General features: G+C 55.9%; 1 protein-coding gene across 6 annotated transcripts; it reads right to left on the bottom strand.

Moving 5' to 3' along the window:
- Positions 1–280: 280 nt before the first annotated feature.
- Positions 281–22,698, bottom strand: DLG4 (discs large MAGUK scaffold protein 4). 6 transcript variants are annotated; one of them, XM_061176793.1, is made up of 20 exons: positions 22,195–22,698; positions 14,569–14,733; positions 11,042–11,095; positions 10,845–10,904; positions 10,512–10,636; positions 10,244–10,413; positions 10,006–10,142; positions 9,713–9,857; positions 6,129–6,424; positions 5,917–6,019; positions 5,673–5,787; positions 4,135–4,311; positions 3,814–3,850; positions 3,693–3,720; positions 3,513–3,560; positions 3,331–3,432; positions 2,824–2,996; positions 1,832–1,941; positions 1,203–1,294; positions 281–1,029 (listed from the first exon to the last, which is right to left on the bottom strand). In XM_061176793.1, the coding sequence occupies exons 1-20, from the start codon at positions 22,222–22,224 to the stop codon at positions 923–925; spliced, it is 2,274 nt and encodes a 757-aa protein (XP_061032776.1). In that variant the 5' UTR covers positions 22,225–22,698; the 3' UTR covers positions 281–922. The 6 variants fall into 6 exon arrangements, with proteins under 6 accessions (XP_061032776.1, XP_061032777.1, XP_061032778.1 ...); XM_061176794.1 differs by having other exon boundaries at positions 10,845–10,895; XM_061176795.1 differs by having other exon boundaries at positions 14,668–14,733.
- Positions 22,699–23,849: the final 1,151 nt, after the last annotated feature.

Here is a 23,849-nt window from a genome sequence, read left to right as displayed (position 1 = left end):
GGCGGGGAAGAAGGATCTGACCTTACCAGACCCATCCCTATGCTCCCACCCGGTCTCCCTCCTCACCCGGGTCCCAAATAACCAGGCCACACACCAGGTTTCAAGTATCTGTCTCTTCCTTTCACTCTCTCAAAAGAAAAAATAAATAAATTGCAGAAGGCGGCAGCATTTCCAGTCTTCCCCTGGCTCCCGGACACCCTACCCCCAACCCTGTCCCCCCCTCCCACATTCCCACTCCCTAGACCCATCCCTCCCCATTCCCCCAAAAAAAAATCCCAGAAAAAAAAAAAAAAAAAAAAAGCCACAGTTAGACCTTCCACTCATGCAAACCGGCAAAGAAAAAAGGTGGGGGGCATGTAGAAAGCAGGGGGCTCACAGTGGAGTCCCCCTACTTATCCCCCCAAAAACCACCTTTGAGAAGAAAAAAAATGGAAAAAAATAAATGAGAAATCAAGGGACAGGGGGAGTTATGATGGGGGCAGGGATGACCCCAGACCCTGCCTCGGGAGAGCGCGGAGGCCTGTAGCCCTGCATCCCTGCAGCGGGGTGCTCCTTGAGGGGGGTCCTGACTTCCGGAATGTGTGTGGGAGAAGATGGGGGAAGGCAGGTGGCCCCTGGTGGGTCTGTGTGTGCGTTGGGGGCGGGCAGGGGTGAGGGGTCCTAAGGAGCTAGGGCTCGGGATCAGGAGCCCAGGGCTCCCCCCCCAGACCCCAGGTTCCTGGGGTTCAGGAGTCCAGTTCTGGGGTGTGGGAATACATGCAGAGGAGTGTCCCCCCTCCAATGGGCTGGATCCAGTTAGAAAGGAAATAAATAAGAAGGGGTGGGAGGGAGGCTGGAGGTGCGAAGGGCGTGGGCAATTCAGTCCAGACCAAGGGCCTGGGCGATGGAGGCGGGGCGAGTCCAGGCCAAGCCAGGGCAGGAATCAGAGTCTCTCTCGGGCTGGGACCCAGATGTAGGGGCCTGAGAGGTCCTCGATGACGCGCTTCACCTTGTGGTAGATCTCCTCAAAGCTGTCTCCCTCCACGATGGCTGGGGGTAGGGGGGAGCAGGGAGTCAGGCCCAGAGGGGCACCTTTTTCTAATTCTCCTATCCACGTGCCACGGGGCTGCACCCACCCAAAGGGGACACCTCTCTCTAAACCACCCACCCAGTGGGGGCCCCCTCTTTGAATCTGAGCCAAGGGTGCCTCGTGTGCACCTCACCTGAGAAGCACTCTGTGAATTCCTGCTCCAGCTTGGTGGCTCTGTCGAAGGCTTTGCGGGCTTGCTCCTCTGTGATCCGCTTATTAATCTCTCTGTGGAGGAGAGTGAGAGACACACAGACCTGAGGGTGGGTCCTGCCCCACCTTTTATCTCCTCCATCCAGGGCTGTGAAGTCGCAACCAGTATTTTCTTATCTGGAGCACGAAGCAAAAAATACAATTCCCAATATCCTCTGGGGCCACAGACGGGCCCCCTCCCCATGACCCACCCCAGCCGGGTGTGGCCACTCCAGGGACCTCTCCAGAGCCTCATCCTTCCAGCCGGCAGCCCCAGTGAAGGACTTCAGACCCTAACTCCCGACAGCCCCCAGGCCCTGGTTCGGCCTAGCAGGTGTGTACCCCAGGGGTTGCTGGGAGTTGTAGTCCTGCCTAACCCGGGGCAGGAGAAAAGGAAAGAGGCCTGGGATTCCCTGTATCCTCTGGGTTCCAGCTCTAGGTGCAGATTTCCCTCAAGGGCTGCCGGAGCTGCTGTCCAGGGTTCTGAGGGGACAGTTCAACACAGAGGCCTTCTGAGGCCCAGAGCCACAGGTGTGGGCGAGCAGAGGGGAAGCCCCCTGGGACCATACTCACAGCACATTCTCCAGGGAGCGGGGGCGGATGAAGATGGCGATAGGGTGCAGGTGGGCCGCCTGCAGCCGCCGCACGGCATTGGCCGAGACATCGAGGATGCAGTGCTTCCCCTGGGGGCGGGCAGGGTGGGCGGAGGCGGACCAGCAGGTGGCGGGAAAGGACAGACACAGGTGCCAGGACAGGACACAGTGCATGGAAAGGTGGGGAACGGGGGATTGGCCGAAAGGGGAGTGACATGGATGTCGAAAGACACGTGGACAGAGAGAGTTGAGGCAGGAAGGGTATGGATAGACAGAATGAAAGACAGAAAAAGGCGAGGGGCAGACGGAGAGCAAGGGAAGGGCCAGCACAGGAGGGAGGGAGTGGGGGGAAGGAGGGAGGTGTGAGGAACCAAAAGATGGGGCACAGCAAGAGGCGAGGCGGGGGGAGGTGGGGAGTGGCGAGAAGCAAAGAAAAAGGAGAAAGGAAGTAGGATAGAGGGAGGAGGGAGGGGAGGACGGACAGAGGACAGACAGATGGAAGGAACAAGGAGAGACAGATGGGAGGGAGGAGATGCAGATGGAGAAAGGAGCCATGGAGGGAGAGGGCAGGGTGGGGGCAGCAGGGAGAAGGTGGTGGCAGAGGAGTGGGAGGGGAGAGGGGAGAGGGCCAAAGGGGAGCCGGCAGAAGGCAGGGACCGAGCGGGGGGGAGGCCGAGCCACCAAGGGCAAGGCCACAGGAAGAGAGGTGAAATGGGGCAAGGAGGAGGGCAGGGGAGGAGAGGGGACAGATGGCAGAGCAGAGTTTGGGGTCAGGGACCGAGGGAGGGAGGGAGGCAGGGGGAGCGGGGCACCAGAGAGCAGGCAGTCAGACAGAGTTGCCCAAGAGGAGAAGGAGGCGGAGGAGCGGAGTGGAGACCCAGCAGGGAAGAGACAGAGAGAGAGAGAGTTAGAGAGAGCTGAAGGAAGGCCACGGGGGGGCGGGGAGGAAGAGGACGGTGCCGTGGCTCCTACCTGCTCGGCCACCTCGCGCACGGACTGGACGCTGGTTCCATACAGGTGGCTGTTGTACTGGCCGGCCTCAATGAACTTGTGCGCCTGGATGTCCTTCTCCATTTTCTCCCGGGACGACACAAAGTGGTAATCCCGGCCATCTATCTCATACTCCCGCTTGGGCCGTGTCGTATCTGCCAGGAAGTCACCCCACCACCCAAAGATCTAACCACCATCCCTCTAGCTTAAACCCTGCCTACAGTGACCCCCCCCCCAGAGTGCCCAGCCAGTCCTTCAGGGAAGGGGGCAGCTGGGGAGGCTGAGACCCAGGAGGGGCAGAGCCACCTTCCTCAGCAACCCCGGGTCCTCCGAGTCCCCGGCCTGGAAAGGTCACGTGGAACATGAGGGTGGCTGAGAAGCACCCTTCTCTGAGAACCTCTGTGTCCGGCTGCATCCCAATGCCCGGAAGCAGCTCTGCCTGTGTGACCCCTTGGGCCCCCCCACCCATTCCAAGGCCCCGGCACTCACGGGGAACACAGGATCCAAACTTGTCGGGGAACTCGGAGAGGAGATCATCATTGGCACGGTCCTTGGTGGGCCCGAGGATGATGATGGGGCGAGCGTAGTGCACTGAGGAGAGAGGGCGGGATCAGGCGGGGAGCAGAGCAGGAGCAGGAGTGGCTGGGCCAGGTCGCACAGCCAGACCTCACCTTCCATCTGTGTCACCGTCTCGTAGCTCAGAACCGAGTCTTCTCGACCTAGTGGGAGGCAGGGCGTCGGCAAGGGGCCTCTGAGGCAGAGGACCCGGGGCCCTGTGCTGCCGTCCCGAGGACTCAAGCGAGGCTCAGGGCCCCTCTCGCCTCAGGTCTTCCCAAACTGACCCTACGTACCCTGTGATCCAGAGCTGGAGCCCCAATCCTAGGAAGAAAGAGCAGGCCATGCCATTGGTCAAGAGTCCAGCCCCACGAGCCCCCCACTCTTCCACCCAAGCTCACAGCCTCCTCTACCTACCTTGGCCTTTAACCTTGACCACTCCCGTCGCTCAACCCTGTGGGATACATGGAGGGATGGTGGAAGGGGCGTGTAGGGAAACGCCCAGTGAGGAGCCCGATGGCCCCACCCCGGGCCAGCTGAGAACCCCATCTCTCAGCAGCCCCTGGGCCCCGTGCTCCTAAATGAGGCGTTTGCCAGAAGTGCTCATGTGAGTCAAGGTGCCCGGGAAGGTCCAGCAGACAGATTCCCAAGAAGTCAGTGGGCAGACCCATGTCCTCCCTACTGGCTGCCCACCCTGGGGACCTTGGGAGCGTCAGTGCCTGGGGCAGGAAGGCTCACCGCCGTTTGCTGGGGATAAAGCCGATGTCATCAGTCTCGCTGTCAGAGTGGACCCGCCGCGCCTGCCACCACTCCTCATCACTGGCGTCGATGACATGCAGCACATCCCCAAAGCGGAAGCTCAGGGCCTGGCTCAGGAAGCCACAGTCCTTGGTCTTGTCGTAGTCAAACAGGGCCCTGGAGGGCAGGCGGCCTTTGGTCAGAGCCTGGTGAGGACTCCGTCCCCCAAGACCCAACCTGGAGGTTCTGCCCCGGGGTCTACAGACAAGCACGGCCGCTGATGGCTCTCCCACAGGTGCCGTGGATTCTGAGAAACCCAAGAACTGTGTGGGGACCAAAAGCTCTACCAAAACTCATAATCACCACAACTATGAACTGTCATTCAGTCCACACTGTGTCAAGGATCAGACAGGCTATGGATTCAGTGCAATTTCTAGAGTAAGATCTAGAATGGCACCCTCCCAAGAAAGCAGTTGCAGTATGCACACACGTCACAGTCACAGGGGTAACGGGGGCTCGAACTCGTAGGGAAAGAAAAAAAGATCACTCTTTGCAAACTCTGGTTACGCTCAGCAGTATGAAACTCCTGTAAGTCACAACCCCTGAGGTCAGGACAAGGGAAGGAATGACCGCAGAGATGGCAGAGATGTTGAGCAGAGCACTGGGGCTAGAAAGATGGGAAGGGACCCCAGGATTGCCCGGCATCACCTGGGAGTCAGAACTGACCAGCCCTGGGAGCCAGCTGAACCCTGCAGGGAGGAAAGGGCCAAACGAGGTTCTAGTTTGAGCCGGGCATCTGGGCAGATGGAGGTGCCATTCAGGGAGAGAGAACACTGACTGGGTGGGACAGAGAGCACGAGTGCATGGGAGAAAGAGGTGAGCTCACAGTTTGGGACATGTTGAGTGTGAATGCCTGTGGGACATCCCCATGGACGTGTCCAGAAAGCAGATGGCCAGAACTGCAGGTCTAGACCTCGAGGAAGAGGTCAGGCCAGAGCTGACAGCTCTGAGAGACATCTGCAGAGCGAGTGGCAGGTGAGGCCATGGGAGTGGATGGGTCCCCAAAGGGAGAGAAGGGAAAAAGCATCAGACACAGCGCCTATGCCTGCGGAGAATGAGAAAGAGGAGCCAATGGGAGAAGGAGCCCTAAGAAGGTAGCAAAATGCCACCGGAGAGATGGGGACAGACTGGAGAGAGCGGTGGTCCACCTCCCCTAGACTGCGTTATCCCACGGGGCTGGGCAGCCTGCGGCAATGTATTCCAAAAGCCGAGAGGCCCCCTGCTCTGCCAGGCATTAACCTTTGAGTTACCTGATTGTGGGACAGCTGGGGATCCCAGGGGAGGTGCCAGGGTGACTGGGGCTAGTGGCAGTAGGGATCATGGGGAGTACTTCACAATGCTAACCTGTGCGGAACGCCAGCTGAGTGTCGGGCCGGCAGGGGTGGGGGGAGGGGGGGGCCAGCAGGGTTGAGGGGGAAAGCTGGCTGGGGGACGAGGGGCACAGGGGGACGAGGAGCCCAGCCCGGGAAGCGTCCGACCTGATGTAGAAACCCCTTTTGGGATTGCTTCGCAGGGAGGCAGTCCCTGAGCCCAGGCTGCTGTTCATGAGCTGTTCCCGAAGGTCGTGGATCTTGGCCTCGAACCGGCTGTACTCTGAGGAAGGACAAGAAGGTTCCCGAGCTCGGGCCCCATACTACTGCCACCCCCCTCTCCCCCTGCTGAAGCCAGGAGCCGAGGAGACAGAGACTGAGCCCACGAGAAGGCACGCTTCAGGCCCGATACCTTCCGGTTTATACTGAGCGATGATCGTGACTGTCTGACCCGCGTTCTTCAGGGCAATGGCAGCCTGCTCATGGCTGGCGTTGCGGAGGTCAACACCATTGACCTAGAGAGCAGGAGAGGCTGAGTCACTGGAGATGCGGGCCAGGCTCCAGCCTACAGGACTCTGCCCTCAGGGGAGGGGGTGGTCTGGGCGGGGGCTGGCCTTCCCTCACCGAGAGGATCTGGTCCCCCTTCCGCAGCTCCCCACTGAGGTCCGCAGGGCCCCCGGCCAGGATGAAGGAGATGAAGATGCCTTCACCGTCCTCGCCACCCACGATGTTGAAGCCCAGGCCCGTGGATCCCCGGTGGATCACGATCCGCCTCGGTTCTCGGGGGATGTCTTCCTCCCCGAGCAGGTCCTTGGCCACCGGGGAGTAGCGCCGAGGGGAGGTGGGGGTCATGGCTGTGGGGTAGTCAGTGCCCAGGTAGCTGCTATGACTGATCTCGTTGTCCAGGTGCTGGGAATAGGCTGGGGGAAGACGTGGGCGAAAGGATGAGATGGAAGTGCATGGAAGAGGACAGCGCCCACCACCCCACCTCCTCCCTAGGGAATCAGCAGAGCCAGACTCAGGGGAAGGGGAAGCTACTGTGCCAGAGAAACAAGGCTGGGGTGGTAAAGGGGGCGTCAGGTCACAGCAATGTCAGGGGCAGGAATTCACAGGTGACGTAGGGGTTGGTGCTCCTGGGGGACAGTGGATCTGAAGGGCACGTGACCTCAGTATGGCAGGGATCACGGAGCCAAGGAGAATATTAATACCAGGCTTTGGGGTTTTTCGTTTGGTTGTAGCATCTCTCAAATCCCTTCATCTATGAAATTCCTCTCCCTTTTTTTTTCCCCCTCTTGGCCATTCATTTGTTGAAAAAACTAGGGCACTTGTCTAGCAGAATTTCCCACATTCTACTAGGGAAATTCTAATAGGTAAATCACTGCTTGCATCCTTGTCCCTGGGGTGTTAACCTGCGCCTCTGCCCTGTATCTCCTGTACACGGGTCATCCGAAAAGAGACTCAAGTTCAGTTTTGGCAAGAATATTTCATAGGTGGTGCTGAGTACTTTCTGCATCATGACAGGATGCAATAATGTCCGGTTGCCTTTTCTTAGGTAAGACAAATCTGTAGGTTCAGGTATTGTCAGCCTGATCCATCCATTATAAAGCTCCCCATCAGGCTTTCACCTAAGAGTTTTAGCAGCCACTGATGATCACTGCCTGGTCCTCAGAGTTCACTGGGGACAGCAAAATAGCGTCGATATTCTACGTTTTTTTTTTTTTTTTTGAGGCAGGAACATTTATTAGTGAGAATTCGTCTGTAAAAAAGAACGTTCCCGGGCTTCCCTGGTGGTGCAGTGGTTAAGAATCCGCCTGCCAATGCAGGGGACACAGGTTCGAGCCCTGGTCCGGGAAGATCCCACATGCCACGGAGCAACTAAGCCTGTGCGCCATAACTACTGAGCCTGCGCTCTAGAGCCCGCGAGCCACAACTACGGAGCCCGCATGCCACAACTACTGAAGCCCGTGTGCCTAGAGCCTGTGCTCCGCAACAAAGAGAAGCCACCACAATGAGAAGCCCGCGCACCACAAAGAGTAGCCCCTGCTCGTTGCAACTAGAGAAAGCCCGCGCGCAGCAACGAAGACCCAACGCAGCCAATAAATAAATAAATAAAGAGATAAGATTAAAAAAAAAAAAAGAACGTTCCCATATCAACCATTTGGTTACTCTAAGGTGCAGTTTGTACAGGAAGGGAGAATAAATGCTTGACTCTTTCCCTTTATTCGCCAGTTTTCAGAATGGATGAGTTCCCTAGCATCCTCTAAAGGTACCCAATTGTTTTGAAGTATCATTATAATCCCGTAGATTTTAACATATTTAATGAGTTTTGGTTGAATGGCCAGTTTCAACTTGACTTCTGTGTCTTTGACACGACCCTTTCATATCTTCCTTGCTTTCTAGTATGAAAGATGTTACAAGCTCATCTTGCACATTTCTTGCTCAAGATTTGGAACTGGCCCTTTCTCCAAGGAGCCAAGGTTCCTTTTGGTAGGTTATGGTGTTTAGAAACAAGACCATGTGATTTTTAATATGGTCTTACAGTATGATTTCAGATTTGGTTGGAGCAGTCACATCTCGTTATTCTTTTCCAAAAATTTCTTAGCTATTCTCCCAAATGTATTTTTCCAGTTGGGGGTAGGGGGGACATTAAAATTCTGATGAGGACTGCATAAAATGTAGAGATTTACTTGGAGACGATTGAGATCTTTAGCATATTATGCTTTTTGTGTCAGGAAGCATGATGTGACTCTCCAATTCTTCAGTCTTCTTTTATGTCCTTCAGTAAAGTTTCATCATTTTCTTCATGTAAATCTTAACACACTTCTTGTCAAGCTTATTTTTCTAAGAATTTTATAGAGCTTTTCTCCTATGGCAAAAGGGATCTTTTTACCCATTACATTTTATGGCCACTTTCTTAACCCTACATATTATTTCTAAGTTCTTCGGTTAATTCACTTAGATTTTAATCTAGATGGACAAAAGCATAATTTACAAATAAGGATAAGTTTGTTTCTCCCTTTTCAAATGTAACATCTATTTATTCTTTTTCTCTTGCTACACTGCCTGAAAGCTCTAAAGCAGTGATTCTCAAGCAGGGGAATTTCGCCTCCCAGGGGACATTTGGCAGTGTCTCAAGACATTCTTGGTTGTTCTCACTGGTGGGGAGGGGTACCATTGTCATCTGATAGACAGAGGCCAGGGCTGCTGTTAAACATCCTACAGGGCACAGAACAACCCCCTACAACAAAGAATGTCAACAGTCCCAACATTGAGAAACCCTGCTCTAAAGCAATGTGGAATAACAGCAGCAGGAAGAGGCATCCTTGCCTAGTTCCTAACTTAATGTACACACTGCTAGTATTTTATCATTGCAATGTGTTCATTGTTAGTTTTTGATAACTATTCTTCAATCACGTTAAGGAAAATTCTTCTGTTCCTAGTATACTAAGTTTCCCTCCAAAAATAGGATGATGAATTTCATCAAATGCCTTTTCCACATCTATTTGAAATGAACTTACCCTTTTTCTCCCTTAACTTTTTAATACAATAAATCATACTAAGAGGTTTCATAATATGGAACCATCTTTAATTCCCTGAAACAAACCCTACTTTGTGACAATGTTATTCCCTTAATATGCTGCTGTGTTTGTTGTGCAACTATGTTATTAGATACTTTTACATCTCTGTTCAGAAGCAAAATTGGCCTATACTTTCCTTCTTCTTCTTCTTTTTTTTTTTTTTTTTTGGCCACACCGCGCGGCTTGCAGGATCTTAGTTCTGCGACCAGGCATTGAAGCCAGGCCACGGCAGTGAAAGCCCAGAATCCTAACCATTAGGTCACCAGGGAACTCCCTACTTTCCTTCTTTTATATAATCTTTGTGACCATTTTCAAATGCCCTCATAAAATGAAATGTGAGATTTTATCTTTTCTTATATTCAAAAAGAGCATAAGAATTATCTATTCCATGAGGATTTGATAAAATTAGCCATAAAACCATCTGGGCCTTGTGCCTTCTGGGGGAGGAACTATTGACAATCTTTTCTAGTTCTTTGAGGGTGACCGATTTTCCATCTATTCTCCAACCACAGGAAGTGACAGAGGTTGTGGCCAGTTCAGGGGAAATATCTGAAGAGGAATGGTCACCAGGGATGTCATGGGGTGACTGAGATGGGGCATGGGCAGCTCTGGGGTTTGGAGGGCTCTCACAGGTTGTGATGTCTGGGGGAGCATAGCTGTCACTCAGGTAGGCATTGCTGGGCTTGGCCACCTTTAGGTAGACAACATCATACGTGTTCTTCAGGGCTGCCACGGCATCCTCATGCATGACGTCCTCCAGCCCCACACTGTTGACCTACGGTCAAGGGAAGCAGAGCTCAGACAGAACCAGAAACATCCTCAAGACGGATGCACTGAGGGTGAGCCGATAAAGAAGCCTGGGCCTGCTCAGGACCAGTAGGCAAGACCTAAGTGTGGGCTAGAAAAGTGATGGGGGTCCTCACCGCCAGGATCTTGTCTCCAATCTGCAACCTCCCATCCTTGTGGGCAGCACCCCCTTCGATAATCTTGGTTACATAGATGCTATTATCTCCGGGGATGTGCTGGTTCCCTACACCTCCAGCGATGCTGAAGCCAAGACCTAGATGGAGGCGAAGGCAGAGGTGGGTGCCCAGGTACCTGGGGAGCAGGCCTTGGGGCAGCAGACAGTGGGATGGGGGTGGAGACATAACGGGTTACTACCTTTAGGCCCCTTGATGAGCTTGATCTCCATGAGCTTCTCAGCCGGGGGCTTCCGGCGCATGACGTAGAGGCGGACGATGGAGCCTGCCTCTTTGAGGGCCTCCACCGCGGCTGAGTGGGTCACCTCCCGCACGTCCACTTCATTTACAAACAAGATGCTATCGTTGACCCTGAGGGCAGCAAAGTGGGCCTGAGCCAGGAGCTTCCTGCTGCCCTGGCCCTCCCTTTCAAGGGAACCAGCATCCTAACCCCTGTCTCTTCTCCCCACCTGAGACGGCCATCCTGGGCAGCAGCCCCACCAGGAATGATCTTGGTGATGAAAATGGATGGGTCGTCACCGATGTGTGGGTTATCAGTGCCACCTGCGATGCTGAAGCCCAGACCTGAGTTACCCTGGGCAGAAGGAGGGGAAGAGGGTCAGCTCCCCTCACCGCCCACTCTAGACAGGGCAAGAGGGTAGGGGAGTGGGTCAGGGAGTTGTGACCAGAGCAGGAAGGGGCAGGGTTAAGAGGCTGGCCACACAGAAAACATGGGCACAGAGAGAAGCGAGGCACAGACAGGGAGCGAGGGGGGAGGACCTCGGATGGAGAAGCCTGCTCACCCTTTCCAATGTGATCTCCTCGTATTCCATTTCCCCCTCCGTCCCGTTCACCTGCAACTCCAGCACGGGCCAGAAACACAAGAGCAGTGAGACAGACTTCCTACCTGAGAACCTGGCCCTACCCTGGCTGCTGGGACCCAGGCCCTCCCTGTCTCCCTCCTCTCTTCTGTAATGGCCACAAAATCTAAACAACTCACATATCCCGGGGCTTCTAGGGTATCTGTGTTGACAATCACAGGGGGAGAATTGGCCTGTGAGGGGAAAAAGGAGACGAAAAGCTGCCTGAACCTTGGCTCAAGAGGGAGCCAGTAACCAAGAGTCCCACCGGCCTGGCTACCTTCTCAGCCTCTTAACCCAGCCCGCTCTGCTACCCTTGGCTCCCTGAAGGACCCAGCCTCAGTCCATGTTACATACACACACACATACACATGCTGGACCCAATTCTGCCCAGCCCAGGCCCCCTGCATGTGGAAGGAGGTGTCTGAGAAGGAGGAAGGGAGAGACAGCCAGATGGGGGAGCAGCAGATGGTAAAGGGTTGGGGGGGGGCCGCCTTGAGGGGAGGAAGCGTCTCACCGGATGTAACACCACAGAGTGTTACATGCCTTATGTGCTACACACAGACACCACAGGGCTTATGTCCCCTGGGTCCTGCTCCCCCTTCCTGCCCCCATCCCTGTCCCTATCAGCCCACATACACCCAGATACCTTCATAACCCTCCCTCAGATTTGCCCCTCATTTTCACACACATTTGCCCTAAACCCTGGGCCCCGGGAATCCGGGGTTCCCCCAGATGCAGGCCGCACCCCCCCTCTCGCCCACCCACCATTCAATCTACTCCTTCCTCTAGGGACCCTGTTGCCTAGCAACGGTATCTAAGCCCAGCCAAGGCCTGGGGAGACCCACCTCCTGGAGGCCCCGTCGCCAGGACAACAGGAGGGGGAGATGGGGCGTGGCCTAAGGGCAACCAGATTCCCAAAGGCAGAAGGGATCCTCTAGCCCCGCCTTTCCTGACCTGGGCCCCGCCTCCCCTCCTCCCCCCCCCCCACCGCCCCGTTAGCCCGGCAGAAATAAGTCCAGGCTGAGGAGGATTGAGGGCGCAGCGCACCCTGAATAACTTCCCTTCCTCCCTCCCGCACGCCCCTCACCCTATGCAGTGCAAAGAACATCAGGAAAGGGGAGTGGTGAAAGACATCCGGGTCCTATCCTCTCATCTACTCTCCGCCCGCCCACCACTTCATCCGGGAAAGGGTTAAAGTGGGGTGTGCCCAGGTCCCTGACGTCAGTCGCCTCGACGCAGCAGGGTCTCTAGACTCCAGGGCGGAGCCCGCTTTAGGCCGGTCCTAGGGGCTTCCCCAATTGCCTGGGCAACCGAAGCCACGTTTCCATGGCAATGGGGGAAGGCGGCCAAAAGCCTCCTTCCGGGGTCCCCAACCTGTCTCCTCCTTAAACAAGTACTTATTTGGAGCCTACCAGGCGCGAGGCACTCATCACAGATTCCCCAGACTCCTCGCTCTCTCCTTCCAAAGGGGTCCCTCCTCTCTCCTACTGCTATTTGTCCATACTACACATTTTCAAGCTCTATAGTTGATTTCATATCCATAAATCTATTAACACCATCCTCCGACCCTTCAAATCTCAGCAGATGCTAACTGTCCAACCAATAGGCACTGACTGCCGAACTCTCATCCACACGTCCATCCTCTATCCCACAGCCTATCCTCAATCGCCATCCCCATCCTTATCCTAGAATTTCCTTTCCCAGGCCCCATCTTGTATCCGCAACTACCTTCATCTGTGTCCCCTCCCTCTCTCTACCCCACCCGATATCCTCCATCTACAGCTCTGCCCCACCCTTCAATTCCCATCTTCCATTCTCCATCTGCTTGCTTCCCTGTCCACTTCCCTGTCCGCATCCTCCCATCCGGGTCCATCCCTTATCCGTCTCCTGCTCTCATCCTCCACCTTAATTTCTGATTCCCCAGAGAAATCAGCACCACTCTCCCTTAGTTCATCCTCAAACCCTCAAGATTCTATGACCAAATCACAATCCTTCATTCTCAACCCATTTCCCTTCTCCTCTGAAAATTGAGGCTTCTCCTGTCCCCCAGCTCAGGCCTTGTCGTGGGACCTCCCTCCCACACTCATGGCCTCCAGCACTCTCTCCTTCCACTTCCCTCTGCTTCCTGGGCTCAGATTCCAAATCTCCCTAGTTCTGTACTAACTACCACCTTCTCTCCTCTTCCCCTTCCCCAGGGACTTAATGGCCCCATCTTGGGGGAGAAAAAGCATCTCTAGTCTTCTTCGCTCCTTGCAGCCCCCAGAGTTTCACAGGAATCCTCTGCACCATCTCCTCATCTCCAGAGCCTTCCTTTCCTTCCTCTCAATCAGCTCGACCTGCTGCCCTGATTTCACAGTCTCATCCTTGTCTGTCTCCTGGCCCAGGACCTCTTACCCTTCTGTTGCCTCTCCACTTTGCTACTGCCTGAGAACAGTCTTTTTCTCCCTCTCCAATTCCTCTCCTACCACATCCTTCTCACCCCAGAACCTACTGCTGCCCCCTCTCTGCCTCCTCATCTCCAGGCTCAGAAACCTCCTCACCATCTTCTTGGTGAAATGTCAACAACCCCCCCCTTCCCAGAGCATCCCACAAGATCCTAGAATCTCACCTCTGACCCCACAATGTTCCCCTGAATCTCCCTGCTAGCCTGGTACACTCCATCCTCCCCAGCCTGTGCCCCCAGGAGAGGAGATTGAGGGGGAAGAAGTTGGGAAGTGGCCTGGAGAATGGAAGGTCTCAGAAACAAGGCTTACCCAAGACTGGAGAAGGGAAAACATACTGTGAGCACAGAAGAGAAGGGGAAACAGGTGGTGGTGAATAATAATGGGGGGACACGGGGCGGGGTGGGGGGGCAGAAAGAAATCCGGGTGGAGGTGAGAGCCCAAGAGGAGGGGAGAGGGGAGGCATAGGAGGAAAGGAGAGAAGTGATGAGTAGGGAAGGGGGTAGCTAGGAGAGGGGGAGCCGGCTGCCGAGGCAGAGGACTGATCAGGCCGCAGAGGGCCTGAGATGGGGATCAGGGAGAGGGAGAAAGAGAGTGCGTGGGAGGAAGAGAAAGACAGCATCTAGAACCAGCCTGCCAGCCAACAGGGAGGGAAAGGCAGCGAGGGGGGTGGCGCACAGGAGGGGTGCAAAGGCCGGAGCAGGGGATGGAGGCAGAAAGGCCCGGGCGACTAGTCTCAGGCCAGACAGATGGAAAGGGCTGGAGAGCCAGGCCCAGAGGCCGGAAGTGGTGGGGGGAGGAGGCAGCGAAGGGACAAGAGCAAATGAGGGCAGCGCTCTGGCCGCAGAAAATGGAAATGGAGGTGGAGGGTGTGAAGGAATGAAGAGGGCTGGGGCGCAGAGAGCATCCTGGGGGATGCACACATCTCAACACACGTGCGCACAGACACGCAGACACACACACACACACACACACACACACACTCCTGGCTGTAAGCCCTACACCCACTCCCAATTGCCTGGCCTCCGTTTCTCCTCTTTGGTAACCAGGTGTTTCCAACGCCCCAAATGCCCCCTCCCTCCCCCGGCCCCAGGAGCCCAAGCCCAGCTCCCCAGCCCCGGCCTCCCCCCACCTACGGCTCACGCCCTACCGGGCCTTGGGGGATGTTGTAGCTCCGAGGCTCCGAGGGCCGCACTGGGGAGGGGGCCGCCTGAGTCTCCTACCTTGAGGGGGGAGAAGTGGGCGTGGCCCACGACCCCTTGGACGGCCTCGAGGTGGGACAAGTTCCTCTCCGCCACGTGCACCAGCTCGGGGGCGTTTACCTGGTTGGGGAGGTGGGCCGGGCTGTGCTCCAGAGGGGGCGTGTCTTCATCTTGGTAGCGGTATTTCTGGGGATGGGGACGGAGGCGTCACAGGGGCCGGCCCAGCGCCTCGGGCTCCAGGCTGCCCGCCCCGGCGCGCCTCCTCTTCCCCCCGCCAGTGCAGTGCGGAAGGCCCTGGGGCCTGACCAGCTCCTCCCCCTCCCTGTCCTCCAGCCCATTGGCTCCCCTCTCTCCACCTCCCCACATCCCCCTCTCCCGCCAGGGCCTCGGCACCTCTCCTCTCTTCCCAAAGCCCTGCCCCATCCCCCAACTCCTTCAACTCCCAGCCTAGGACCCCCGCCTTCTACCCAGCACACTCCCTCCTCTGGCGTCCGTTTCCTCACCCCTCTCCCAGAGCTCCAGCCCCTCTGACACGTGCACCCCCGTTCTCTACATCCATCCCCAGCGTCCTTGCTTTCCTCATCAGCTTCCCCCCATTTCCTCTTTACCTCAATCCCACTGCCTCCTTCCAGTTGCTTCTCCCACTCTGTACCCCACCCCACCCCCCTTGCCTCAGTCTCCCCACTGCAGCCTCTACCCCTGGAGTGAGTGGCTCTCCAGCACCTTGCAGGCCCCAGGCAGGGACAGCAGTCAAGCCCTTCAACTAGCCGGTACTTGGAGTCAGCCCCCCCGGCAGGACAAAGCTAAACCCGTCCAGCTGGCCTCGCTGGTTCCCAGGTCATCGGCAAAGGGGCCCCAGGAGTCTACCCCCCCTCTACAAACGCCCACAGCTCAGGCAGCTAATCGGATATACTAGAAGGAGAAGGGGGAGAAAGGGGGAGGAACAGAGACAGTAGGGCTCAGAAGGGGGGCAGGAATGGGTGTCAGCTTCCAGGTTTGCTGACTGCGGAAGGGGGTAGAGCCTCAGAATGAATTCCTGGTCTCCCTCTGGCCTCTTGGAGTGAAAGATCCAACCTGACCCCTGACTCCCTTCCTAACTAACCACGTGCCATCTCAAGGGCCTCCCATACTACCTTAATAGGGACACCAGTAAATGAGATTAACTGGGGACCAGAAAGAGGAAAAGGGCAGCTGGAGATACTGAAGGGCAGCGCCCCTGCCTGGGTCCTCCCACATCTGCCGCTGCTCCCATAGGAGCAAATCCTCCCCAACACCAGGCTCCATGGCGGAGGGGGAGGCTACCATATGCAGGGCTCCCTCAGAGACTGGAGAAGACAGAATACACTCCCCAGTACACGTGGGTGAAAAGAGAAGGCAAGATTTCCCTCTCAAAAAAAGTATCTGAGAAACTGAGAGGACCCCAACATTTGGAGACCAACAGTTACAAGGTGAAACTGGAGGAAACTTATCAAGGTCAATGCCTGATGCTACAGTATGATTCTGAAAGTTCTGAGGATGAGGAACCAAGGCTGAGGATGTAATCCAACTTTGGCCGTGGTTAAGGATGAAGGAAGAGAATAGGAAGAGGAAGATGGTACATGGAGACTCTCAAACCCAGGACACAGAGACAGCTGGGATCAGGAGCACCTGGATACATTTGAAGAGCCTTAAAGAAAGAAAACAGGGGCTCATCAAGGTACACTCTGTTTTCTGGCCTTGGAGAGAGACTTGACTTGGAGACAGAATCCCAGGCTCCCTCCAGGTTTTGATATCATGAACACCAAAAGTGGAGAAGAAGGGAAGCTAGGGGAAGTATAAGCTAAATAATCCTCCTCAAAGCTGGGCCCTCCTGGATAACAGAATTCGATGAAATGAAAGAGGTTGTCATTCCACACCCTGAAAAGGTGGTCTTCAGCCTGGACAGTGCGAGAGCTGAGGGACAGAGCCCTAGAACTGGAGGGGCCAGGGAGAAAGGGAGGAGGCAGCTGTGCCCCCACTTCACAAGGCCCCCAGTTCCCTGCATGATACATGAGGCAGGGCCAAGGGTTGCAGCTTCAAGTTTTGGAGTCAGGGGAAGGGTTTGAGCCCAATGCCCCTCCATCTTCACCCCACCTCACACAGAAAATTCCTGAATCTCGATGAACTGTCAGGGTGCACATAACGAAAATGGAAGTTTGCAAAGGGACATTTCATTGTTTATTCTAGATAGGAGATGAAAGTAAATTTGTAGCACAGTGAGACTGCAGACACCTCTCCCTGCCCCATCCCCATGGGGGGCGGGGGTGTCTAGGACTGAGGAAAAGGCTCCTCCTGATTGGAAGACAAGGTGAGGGAGATGGGGAACAAGGAAAGGGTACCAAAGTTCCCAGAATGTGGCTGGAGGAGGTTAGGGCCTGTGCTCAGTCCCTGGACATTTTCTAAGTAAATGTAGTAAGGAAAAACCTCTGGAGAGGTGGGGTTGGGAGAGAGTCATTCGGAAACTGCAAACTGGTAGGTGGGGGTCAGGGTCAGCACCTCTCATCCCAGATGACAGGACAACTAAAGCAGGACAGGCAAGAAAGGAGGATCCCCTCTTTTACCCTACAGGGACTCAGGGCCGCCGCGGGGCGACAGCTCCAGTGCTATTGGGATCAAGTCTGAACCCCCAATATATTAAGGCACAGGATAAATCAAAAGGCTGGGGGTCACTGTTGTTCTTTCCCCCTTGGCTCCCTCCTCACCGGAGCCCCAGTTACAAGAATGACCTGGAACCCAGCCTTGTACCCCCAGAATAAAGGGGTGTGAGTGAAAGTGGATGATCATAGGAGGGGCGACCCACTGCGCCTGTCCGCGAGACACTGCAACCCAGAGACCCCCGCCAAGCAGAAGGAAGAGCGGAAGCACTTGAAGCTTGCACCCTGAGATTTGGGGGGTCCGGGAAGAGGGGAGCGGGGCCGGAGCCCGTACCGCGGCACGTACCACGCAGAGACACATGGAGGCGAATCTGTTCCGAGCCGACATGGAGAAGGGGAGGGGGACTGAGGGGAAGGGGTGGGTGGGAAAGCAAGGGTCCCGGGGTTGGGGGAGGGGGAGGGGCAGAGGGGCGGGGGCTGCGGCGGCCGAGGCAACTGGAGGCTGCAGCCTGGGGGGTGGGGGGGGGGGAACGGCGCCTGCGCAGTGCGGAAGAGCGTCACGATGGGAGAGAAGGGGTGAGGGGAGACCCTCTTAGCCATCAACTTCCCTGGTTCCAGCTGTTTCTCTGTGCACTTCACCTTCCACAGTATATTCCTATTCCTTTACAAATAGACTCACTCCTAAAATTTACCAATTTATCGCTCTGGTTCTCTGGGACCCCTTATTCTATCTAATCTCCCACCCCTAAAATCACCAGGCCCTAACTATTACAAAACCTCACTGGACTCTTAGGGTGCAGGGAAGGAAGCAGCACTTCTCCCTCACTTCAGAAGGACCCCCAAGGGATCTAAACTGCCTCCCACAATCCCCTCCCCCCAACCTCCCCAAAGATTGTTAATGTAGACAACATCCCCACAGATGCCAAGACACCTCCTATTCTAACCAGCGGGAAAGCCCCACATGATAGCCAGACAACGCTTTCCAAGAGTTGAAGGACCACAGATCCTGTTGTGCCCTCAAATTAATCTACCCTTTAAATCATCCCTATTAAAATTATATCTATTCCCCCAATCCACTGACAGAGACCTTGAAATTAGTGCAACTATTACCCTTGCTCTAATGTAAACACCCAAATAAGCAGTCCTCAAATTTGTTTGGTGTCCCCTGTCCAAATCCTTGAACCTAATGAGATACTCATGAGTTTCTAATATACCATTCCCCAATACCACCAAATCCCATTTCAGGGAATACTTAATGTAATTTAAAGCTGACCTTCTAAATTCAATTGAAACCTCTTCAATTTATTACCAAACCTTTAAATTAAGAGATGTTTCCCTATTCCTTTTCTTTCCCCCTTAAATGCATACATTACTCCCTTTTCTGGCTGCCCTCCCCTACATCTCAACATTCCCCCCACCATGATTCTGAATTTTAACTTTGTTGGAGGATTACTCCCAAATATATCTATCTCCCCCACACCCAAGTCTCAAAAAATTTTTACCAAATTAAGATCTGGCCTGCAACTTGCAGTGACCCACAAATCTCCCATAACACCCCAAAATGACTGCCTCAGATGTCTTGCATTTTGTCCCAAACTGAACCTGAAAGCATCTCTTCCAAATATTCTCCCATTGAACGCCCACCTTTCCAACTCTTAAAGCCCAGTGAGCAGTCTCCTAAAATCTGCTTCTCTGGCTTTTCTAAAATGCCTACATATGGTAGAGAGGACAGACTTCCCTAGAACCTGACCCATGCCCCCTCTCTCCCCGTTGGTTGGAATCTGTTAGATGCGCCCCCGAGATGACCCCCAAGGTCCTAGTTTCATATCTGGATAGAATGCTTGGATCCGGGAGCCAGTGCGGAATGGGCTGAACTCGAAATTCCTTCTACAAAAGAAAATGCACAGGCCCCAGTTCTCCACCAGTGGGCGCTGTGGCCCATTAAGACCCTCCCCCATCCCCCATTTCCTTTTTCCCTCCATTTTCCGTTTCCCCGTTGCCTGGCAACGCAGCAATCCAGGACTTTGCTGTCGCCTAGCAACCGTCTCCCTGGAACATAGAGCTGAGGTAGGAGGTTTTGCTCTGATGAAATCCGAACAGGCCTCCATCTTAGGAAAACTGAGACGTCAGATCGCCCAACCCCCGGATTCTCCTTTCCAAAGACCCCCGCGCCCCGCAGTTTCTTAGACAACAAGCCCCTCAAACCCTGTCTCCTTTCGGCACATGGGACCACGCCACGCCCCTGCCGGGTCAGCCCCGCCCTCATTTCGGGCCGGTTACCCAGGCCTAAGGCCCCGCCCCTTTCGTTGCCCGCCACCCTTGGTAGAGTAAGCCAGACCCCGCCCACCTGCCTCCAGGAGACCGCGCCTCCGTCCACTTCCCGCCCATTCGCTCCCCCGGCCTCGCCCACACTGCCCCTCCGCCACGCCCCAGTCGGCCAATGAATGAGGCCGTTGGCCACACTGCCCCGCCCCCGGCATCTTAGCTTTGCCCAATAAGGACCACCCGGAGGGTTTAACCGCTTCGCCTCCGGGACTCTGGCCAAATACCCCCGGTCTTTCCCCACTTTCCCCCCTCCCCCACTTGTTCTGCTCCGCCCCCCGCCCCCCTCGCCCGGCCCTCAAGTCCGCCACGCAACTTCAGTCGTCGCCGGTTACCATGGCAACGGCGGCAGCAGCGCGGGGAGAAGGGGGAGGGACGGGGGCGGAGTGGGAGAAAGAGATGCTCAGAGACAAGTGATACAGGCAGAGAGCTAGGCACAGAGTAAGACTAAGTGATAGCTATAAAGGCAGAGTTAGCACAAAGCACAGGACCTGGCACATTGTAGGCATTCAATAAATGATCCTTAAATTACTGCGGCAGAAGTCTAAATATAGGCAATGAAAGATGGAGGACTCAGACGGAGCTGGGAAGCTCAACGACCGCAAAGCATGAGCACCCTCTACCCCACCCAGCATTTTGGGGGGGAACAAGTGCCATGTGCCCCCTGCTGGCTCCTCCTAAGCTAACCCTCCGCTGCCCTGGATAGAGATGAACCACAACTCCCAACAGCCCCAGGGGCAGCAACTCGCCAACACTGACGGATCTTGCGCCTCAAGGCCTTATGGGACTTCGAGTCCCCGCCATACCGAGACTGACAAGTTTTCCGGCCAAGGAACGTGGCAAGCCTGGGTCTCCACACCTCTGTAAAACCACAAAATGCATGATCCTCTCTGCGCAAGACTCCTTCCTTTGGGGATGCTCAACCCTGGGCTCCATCGAAGAACCAGGATTCTTGAAGGGAGATGAATAAACCCATCCTCCCAGAATAGCTGCCATTGCAGGCAAGCCCCTCACCCTTGCTCGCGTATGTGTGTTCACATGTTGGAAGCAGAGCCCACACATTCCAACTGGCTTTCTGTGTACACCTGCACATAAGGGACCATAGCCAGGGAGCCTAAGGCTAAGAGGCAGGCTAAGGGCAGGAGACAGGAGGAACTGAGAATCAGACAGACATTAAAGGAGAGCAGGCCAGAGAAACTGAGGCACAAAAATCCACTGAAACTACAGGGATGGGAAGAAGAAGCAGTATGGGAGAAAGCCCAAAGCCCACAAAATGGGGGATAAGCAAGTAGCCCTGGAGAGGCGGTGGGGGCTTGGACTTAAAGGTCCCCAGCCCCCAGTCTCCTCCATCCATGCTCACACATGCATGACGCATGTGTAGATGCATGTGTATACACATATGTCAGTTTGTGGCAGGGAACATGTGTGTCCTCAGCTCCCTCCCCTGAGAATCTGCAGTTCCCACTAAATATAACCCCCTCCCCAGCCTGTGACTCACCCAGACCCCGCCTCCCCGGCCCCCACTTCCTGTCCCACCTCCCAACCCCCAGCTGCCTGCCACCCGCCCAAGCCTCCCTCCACACACCAGGCATCCAGCTTTCCAGTCCCAGAGTCTTACAGCCAGGACCTAGGTATTCTGCATCCCACCAGAAGCTTGCTAGTGCTCCCCATCCAAGATCTCCTGCACTTGTCAGGCTCCAACCACAGGGACACCCTTGTACAGATCTTCACTGCTGCCAGCCCGGCCTTTCTCCTACACCTTCTCACCCCAGTAACCTTAAATCCAGGTGTCTTCCCCCACCTTGATCCCAAGCGTCAGGGGTGACAGGAACATTCCCCTCCATCTGCTCTTCTCCCTCTTTCTCAACCAGGCGTAGATTCAGTGTGGGAGGAAATGGGGATGTTGGGCACCTGCCTGGGCCACCCCCAAATTTTGCACCACGCACCTGGTGCCCCTTCTCAAATCCCCTCTCCCCAAACCTCTCATCCTCCTCCTCAGGAGCTGGCAACCTCAGCTGCTGCAACCTTCTACCTCCCAAGGGAGTACCCCAAATCCTAACCTCACCTGGTCCATTCTCTCAGGTGATCCTATGTCAGGCCCCAGCTCTCTGACAACTCCCAAGTATCCCCATTCCACATGATCGAACCCTAAATTGACAGTTCCCTCCAATTGAGAGCACCCCCAAATGTATCAGCCATGAGACGCTTCTTTTATAGCCTGAAGGCCCACCCCTTCCCTGCCAGCTGACACCCCCAGACCAGTCAGGTACTCACAACCAGTAACCTTCTACCCTCAAGCCAGGAGCCCCGTGAAATTGGGCAAGGCACCTGGAAGCCAGCTTGTCCCCCAAGAGGGAAGAGGTCCCCCCCGTCCACCTTCTAACATACAGCAAGCAGGACTCCCATGTGAGCCAGGCTTCTCCTCAAATAAGTCTCCCTCAAACATCATTGGTGAACCTCAAAATCCACCAGATCCCCCAAGTCACAGAATACCCCCAATTTTCCATTACCCTCAAAGGGCTCACTCCAGGGGGCACCTGTGGCCAAACCCAGCATTTTCTCAGATGTGAACCCCCAAACTAAATTATGACCCCCGCAGATACATCTTCTGATGCTCTCACCCCAGGGCCCCCAGCCGCGGATCAGGCCTGACTAAACCCTCCCCACAAACTCATACCCTCCCCCCAGTTTATAGGTCCCCCCTCATGCTTACCTTGGTTGTCACTATACAGAGACAGTCCATGTTGGGGGGCCTGGCCGCGGCGGCGGGTAAGGGGCTCTGACTTCATCGGAGTTTCGTTCCTCCCCTCCGTGGGTTCTCACCCCTCCCCCCTCCGCACCCCACTTTTGCAGGGGGGGCCAGGATGGGGGGAGGGGTGAGAGGGGAAAGAGGGGATTGGAGAAGGGAAGGGTAGGGGAGCGTGGGAGGGAGGGGAAGGGGGCCCTAAAAAGGGGTCCCCAATGGAGGGGAGGGGGCTTAGGGAGCACACCCCGATTCTCAGGAGGGGCGGGGGCACCGGGGGCTGGCAGCCCCGGAGTTCGGGGGCTGGGGCATGAGCTTAGGTGGGGGAGGGGAACTGGATTTCGGGGAGCCCCGGGGTAGGGGGGGGTCTTGCCTAACGGCCAGGGGCTAGGGGCCGTGGCGGGGGAGTGGGGTGGGGGGGGGTCGGAGGCGGCAGCGGCCGAGGGAGCCGTGGAGCCGAGGAGGGAAGGGGAGAGAGGAGGAGAGAGGAAGCAGGGGGAGGGAGGGAGGGAGCGAGGAGCGAGAATGGGGGGGGGGTGCCTTGGCAGAGTTAACTGCTTCCGCGCTGGCAGGAACCCGGATAATGGGAAAGGAGAAGGAAGCAGGAGCCCAGAGGCCCTGAGACAAACATGGAGTCTCGGCCAGCCACCAGCGATGACAGCAGAGGCAGTGAGGAGGGAGTTCATTTCTCAGACGACGAGGCACACACAGATGGGCTGGGAGCACCCGGGGTTGTTGAGATACTGGAGAAAGGCCATGGTAGGGGGTAGGGAGTGAGGGAGGGGCTGGCAGGAGGGAATCCCTGGGGGCATAGTGCTCCCTCAGGATTCACAGGAGGAAGCCTGAAAAGTGACTGCGTCCTAGACTCTTTAGTGCCTGAAACTGGGGCAGGTAAACAAGAGCGGGAAGCAAGAGGGCGAAGGGGCTACAGGACCGGAAAGAGTGCATTCTCCTTGCCCCTGACTCAGGATGTTGTCCCCAGGGCCCCCAAGTCTCAGGTTCATATTAGCAGTACTTTGGTCCCCCTCCAGCCCTGCCTGCTCCCTCGGGAAGTCAGGCCCCCACCCCTCACCCCTTTACCTGACTCTCTGAGATGGAAGCCTCATAATAGTCCAGGATGTCTGTCACAGGAACAGAGCTGAGTTAGCTCTCCCACCACCCCCCCCCACCCCATCCCCCCCGCCTCCCTGGCTGCCCCTGCCATCACCTCCCCTCCGCCTGCCTGGTAAGGACAGAGGAACTCCTCTAGCCAAGGCTGGTGACCTGCATGCTGATGGATAACCCCTGCCCGGGGCTCCTGCTTGTACCAAATGATCTCCAGGCTCCGAACCAGCCCCCAAGTTCAGTAATTGCCCTCACAGGCACAGGCCAGCCCTTTCCACCACCGCCCCCCAGAAAACTGGGGCTACTCACCCAGCAAGGCCTGGAAGAGGTCACTGTGCAGCACCGTGAGGAGAGGGGGTGCCCATCGCAATAGTGGGGGGGCCAGGAGCCAGAGGGCTGACCTGGGAGCTGGTGAAATGCACGTGAGGGGGGGATTGGGACAAGGAAGAGATAGAGGGACCAACACACTCACCTCCTCTTCCCCAGCCTTTGCCCTCTCACCCCAGACTCTCTGCAAAGGT

The sequence above is a fragment of the Eubalaena glacialis genome, chromosome 19, assembly GCF_028564815.1.
Source record: "Eubalaena glacialis isolate mEubGla1 chromosome 19, mEubGla1.1.hap2.+ XY, whole genome shotgun sequence".
Classification (NCBI taxonomy): domain Eukaryota; kingdom Metazoa; phylum Chordata; class Mammalia; order Artiodactyla; family Balaenidae; genus Eubalaena; species Eubalaena glacialis.
The sequence above is the reverse complement of the archived record's forward strand: the minus strand, read 5'-3'. Positions and strand labels throughout refer to the sequence as shown.

What these genes read in the sequence shown, in the direction of transcription:
- DLG4 (XM_061176793.1), bottom strand. Translation starts at nt 22,224, where the DNA reads ATGGACTGTCTCTGTATAGTGACAACCAAG. An exon ending in TTGGAGACAAGATCCTGGCG is followed by an intron (nt 9,858 to 10,005) that starts GTGAGGACCCCC and finishes CCTTGACCGTAG; the next exon opens with GTCAACAGTGTGGGGCTGGA. An exon ending in TCCCCCAGACATCACAACCT is followed by an intron (nt 6,425 to 9,712) that starts GTGAGAGCCCTC and finishes GTCTTCCCCCAG; the next exon opens with CCTATTCCCAGCACCTGGAC.